Source organism: Nicotiana sylvestris, chromosome 1, assembly GCF_000393655.2.
Source record: "Nicotiana sylvestris chromosome 1, ASM39365v2, whole genome shotgun sequence".
Lineage (NCBI taxonomy): Eukaryota > Viridiplantae > Streptophyta > Magnoliopsida > Solanales > Solanaceae > Nicotiana > Nicotiana sylvestris.
In genome coordinates this window covers 38,715,748-38,720,513 of record NC_091057.1, presented here as the reverse complement: position 1 = coordinate 38,720,513, position 4,766 = coordinate 38,715,748, and the positions used below count along the sequence as shown (strand labels likewise).

Sequence of the window (4,766 nt, the reverse complement as noted above, 5' to 3'; positions counted from 1 at the left end):
ATAATACCAAAAGTAAAAAAAAAATTAAAAATTAAAAATTAGAAATGAAAGGAAAAGACTATTTTGCTTAATATTAGAAAGTTCTTAAATTTATGATGAGAATGCTCAAACTATGGATATGACCACCAAAAATTAAAGTCTTAATAAATAAGAATTAAAATTTAAAAAAATAAAATAAATATCTAATATAAGTAATTTTATTAACTAAAATTAAAAATCAAATTTTGTATCTTGAAAGTAAAAGAGATTTATTTTATTGCATGTAATACATAAAATAAATATAAAAAAAAACTTAATAGATTTGGAATATAATAATCAAGGAACTTCTATATTAATATTTTATACTAATCAAAGTTACAACTTAAAGTCAAATATGATATTATTTTGATTACAGGTAAAATATTAATTAAAATTTTCTTAGTAGGGAAGAGACTATATAAAGAAAAAAAATAGTTATAATGTGAGAATATATTAAATTAATTTAAAATAAAATAAATTAAATAATTGAATAACATTCCAAAATATTATTTATAGATTTAAATAGTAAAATAGTTTCGAGTAAGATAATAAATGCGTAAAATATATTAAATTTCAAGAATAATAAAATAATATTTATCGATAATTATTAAAGGGATAATAAGCAAAATATTAAGTCAATTAGTAAGCCGAAAAACTCACATGAAAGTATAATAATATTAAATAATAAATAATTTAATAATTATAGGCAAAGAACAAAAAACAATTGTGTAAAATTTAAAAGAATAAGACTTATTTATGATTTAGACAAAAATATAAACTAATATTGAGAATTTTATTAAAATAATATAATTTAATATGTTTAAACGAGACAAATCACCACATGACATAGTTAGTAATTTTTAATATTGATAACGAAACAAAATTCAAGTACTAAAATTAACCTATTGGATTATATAAATATAGAAAAAGAAAACAAGTTATCCAATATGAGATTTGCGAAATGGTTTCATGTCTTGCTTCTTAATTAATATCTAATGATTATCTATAATTTTTATCTGGAAGATTTATATTTTAATGTTATTTATACATAATTCAAATAATCCAAATCACAATCCGACATGATTTGTGTACGCGCATCGCGCAGATACTAATACTAGTATTATATTAAAAGGAGAGTAGTATGCATTGTGATTAAGCCAAGTGGCAAGCTAAAATGAAGTCACTTGGCAATTTTAAGACAATATCTATAATTACAAAGTATAAATAAAAACATAATTAATGAAAGTAGTTGAATGAATCTTATACATAATCTAGGTAGATCTTAGACAAATTTAATCTATTATCTATATTTATATTTATGTTTATATCCATATCTACTATATTTAGATCATATAATGATCTACTCATAAATTTTCTTCAATATTAGCTAGAAATACGGGTAAAATGTTAATTTAAAAACTATAGTAGAAAAAAATAAAAAATATAGAAAGACGTAAATTGAGATAACATATGACTATTTATACTTTGGAGTAAGTTAAAATATAAAATAAAATTAAAATTAACTTAAGATATTAAAGATTTATTGACTTTAATAATTAAAAAAAAAATTCAAGCAACAAAATAAGATCTTACATAAAATATACATATTATATACAATGTAAAAAAAATTAAATAATCAGTAAAATATATTTTAATAACAAGAATAATAAAGTCATATTAATATTGACGAATCGGGCAAATGGATATTTTATACGTAAATAAATATTTCTTATATAATTAAATAAATTTAACTTAAGAAGAACAAATCTTAACCACTCGGACAAAATCTAAAAATATTTACAAAATCTAATAAGAATTAAGGCAAAACAAATTTGATCAAATTTAACTTAAAGGTATAAATCAACTAATATTGACTTCTATTTTCATTGTAAATAGATTCCAAAACTTTCTAAAAATAAGAATTTCTATTTTAGAATTACTAACCACATGATCCCTTTTCTTCCATTTCATATTTTTTTATTTATATTATATAGAAATAAATGATAGTGGAACCATTGTTGTAAACATTTGAGATAAGATTTTGTTTATAAAAATATATAATAAGAAATTGAGCCACATGACAATATAATAATATTAAGTATTGAATAATATAATTGAAAATTTGAGGAACAAATAGAGAAAAAAATCAAAAATTTTATCATACAAAATAAAAAGGATAAAATTTATTTAAATTTGATATGAGAAAAATTTTCTTAAGTATAATAAGAAATAGTATGCATGTGGATAAGGCCACATAACTAAAGACTATAGATAAAAAAAAATTAAATAATAAATAATATAAATAAATTAGAGATCATGTGAGGATATTTATACTAAGAATCACTTTAAAAAATAAAATAATGAAATTATACAAACTCAAAATATTATTAATAAATTTAAATAATTTTAAAATTTCAAACAATAGTTTAAAAATAAAATAAATATTTAATTTAAAATAAATAATTACATATCTATATTATATTAAAAATAGAAGTGAATAAGAATATTAAATAAAGTGTAAAGTTAATAAAAAAAATTACATGAAAATGTGATAATATTACATATTAGATAATATTATAGCAGAAATAAGAAAAATAATTAAAATTTAAAAAAATTATATTAAAATAAAAAGAAAAAACTATTTAAACTTGAGATTAGAAAGTTCTTAAAGTTATGATAATAACACTTAAAATATGGATATGACCACAAAATTGAAGTCTTGCTAGATAAAGAAAAATAAAAATTTGATACCAAATTAAATATTTAAACATATTAAATAAATATCTCATGTAGGTAATTTTATTAATAAAAATTAAAAGCTAAATTTGTATCTTGAAACTAAAATAGAAAGAAAATTTAATTGCACGTAATACAAAAATAATTATAAGAATATTCAATAGATTTGAAACATTATAAAGGAACTTATGTATTAATTTTTAGACTAACTCAAAGTAATATTTAAAATAAGACGTGATATTATTTTGAGTTTGGGTCAAATATTTTGTGTAAAAGCTAATTAAAATTTCTTAGTAGGGAAGAGAATGTATGAAGAGGAAAATAGGGAAAAGAGAACAAGTTTCTCTCTTCGCTCGTGCTCTCGGTGAATGATAGTAAACGTGTGTTGATTGTATTTTCATGGCGAAACGCAAAGGAAGAGGACGAGGACAGGGTCGAGGTAGACCTAGGAAGAATCCCATAGCTATCTACGGTAGCTCTGTGGGTGCTCGAATTTAAGCTGAGGACAACGAGAAGGAGCAATTAGATACACCACTGGTAGTACAGGAACTGGGGGCAACGAGTTGTGAAGCAGAATCATCATTGACGAGTGCTAGAGTTAAGAAGAAGCTGGATCTGAACACTCATCCAACAACTAACAACATTGAGGAGCCGCATATTTAACATGCAAGCAAGGAGATACCAAGTTCAACCAATGGAACAGTAAATCTGGTACATGCAGCTAAAAGTAGTGTGATGGTGGAGAACAATCAACCTGAGGAGGCGGATACTATGAAGACTAAGACATGGACAAATTTATTTCAGAGGAATCGAGCAGTTGAAAATAGTATGTCGCTAGCTTACATACCCCTACAACTCATTTATGGTCAAGTTGTTGTTCAATTAGACAAAGTAGAGGTAGATCTGGAAACAGAGAAATGGAAAAATGCCGTGATAGCTTATATAATTGGGAAAACACCGGGTTATAATGCTATGAAGAGATTTGTTGGGATAAATTGGGCAAATGTGGTGGAGCCTGAGCTGTACTTACATGAGGAGGGTTACTACAACATCAAATTTCAAAATGTAGATGATATGAAAGAAATTAACTACTTTGGGCCATACACGTTTAATAACAGACCTATCATCCTAAAGCCTTGGACACCAGATTTTGATTTTAATGAGGAGTTTCCCACTGAAATTCCTCTATGGGTTCAATTTCCTAATCTGCCTATGAACTGTTGGGGTCATGGTTTATTAAGTCGAATGGCTAGTACAATAGGTACTCCTATCTATGCAGATGAGTGCACTGCAAAGAAAACTAGAGTATCATTTGCAAGAATGTTGATAGAAGTGAATATCACTAAAGACTTGTTAGTGAGGTAAGAGTTATGGACCCTAATTGTAGAACATTTGCAAAATCAGTCAGGTATGATTGGAAACCTGAGTTCTGTCAGAAATGTTTAGTGGTTGGGCACAAATGTGGTATGAAACAACAACAAAATAAGCAGCAAGAGAAGCAACAAGGCAGGAGAAGAGAGCCTAAGAAGGTCACTATGGAATGGAGGTGCAAAAGACCATTGAAAGGTGGAGATAGTCATGCTAATCAACCAGAGGATAAAAATTAACAACATAGGCAAGATGTTCCACAGCAGCAAGGTCAAGAAGGATTACAAAATAGAGAGAATATGCAACCAAGGGATGCTCAGGAACCAGTTCAGAAGGGTAATGTTCAGACACGTCTTCAACAGCATAGACAGATTGTGGAGCCAATAGTAGATAAAGGCAAAGCTACAGAAAATAGGATTGATCTGGATTTGATAAACTTTCCAGCATTATCAGTCGTAACAATGAGGAATGTCTTTGAGCCATTAGAAAGGGGAAATTGGAGTACTAGCACCTTACCACCTGACAAAGGTAGGGGTAGAATGACTTGCTAATGAAGTGGTTATTCTGGAACATTAGAGGGGTAAATAAGAGATATAAACAAAAAGAGTTAAAAAAAAGTATATCAGTAGTCAGAGAATAAAGCT

The 4,766-nt window shown here is 25.9% G+C and overlaps 1 protein-coding gene across 1 annotated transcript; it reads left to right on the top strand.

The window, feature by feature from the left end:
- The first annotated feature begins 3,489 nt into the window (after positions 1-3,489).
- LOC104241907 (uncharacterized) lies at positions 3,490-4,361 on the top strand. The gene is made up of 2 exons (XM_009796867.1): positions 3,490-4,115; positions 4,163-4,361. Exons 1-2 carry the CDS (start codon positions 3,490-3,492, stop codon positions 4,359-4,361), a joined length of 825 nt encoding a protein of 274 aa, XP_009795169.1.
- The last annotated feature ends 405 nt before the right edge of the window (positions 4,362-4,766 follow it).

Excerpts from the sequence above, each read along its gene's own strand:
- LOC104241907 (XM_009796867.1), top strand. The coding sequence starts at position 3,490 with ATGGTGGAGAACAATCAACCTGAGGAGGCGGATACTATGAAGACTAAG. Across the intron at positions 4,116-4,162 it reads ACTAAAGACTTGTTAGTGAG|GTATGATTGGAAACCTGAGT; the intron begins GTAAGAGTTATG and ends AAAATCAGTCAG.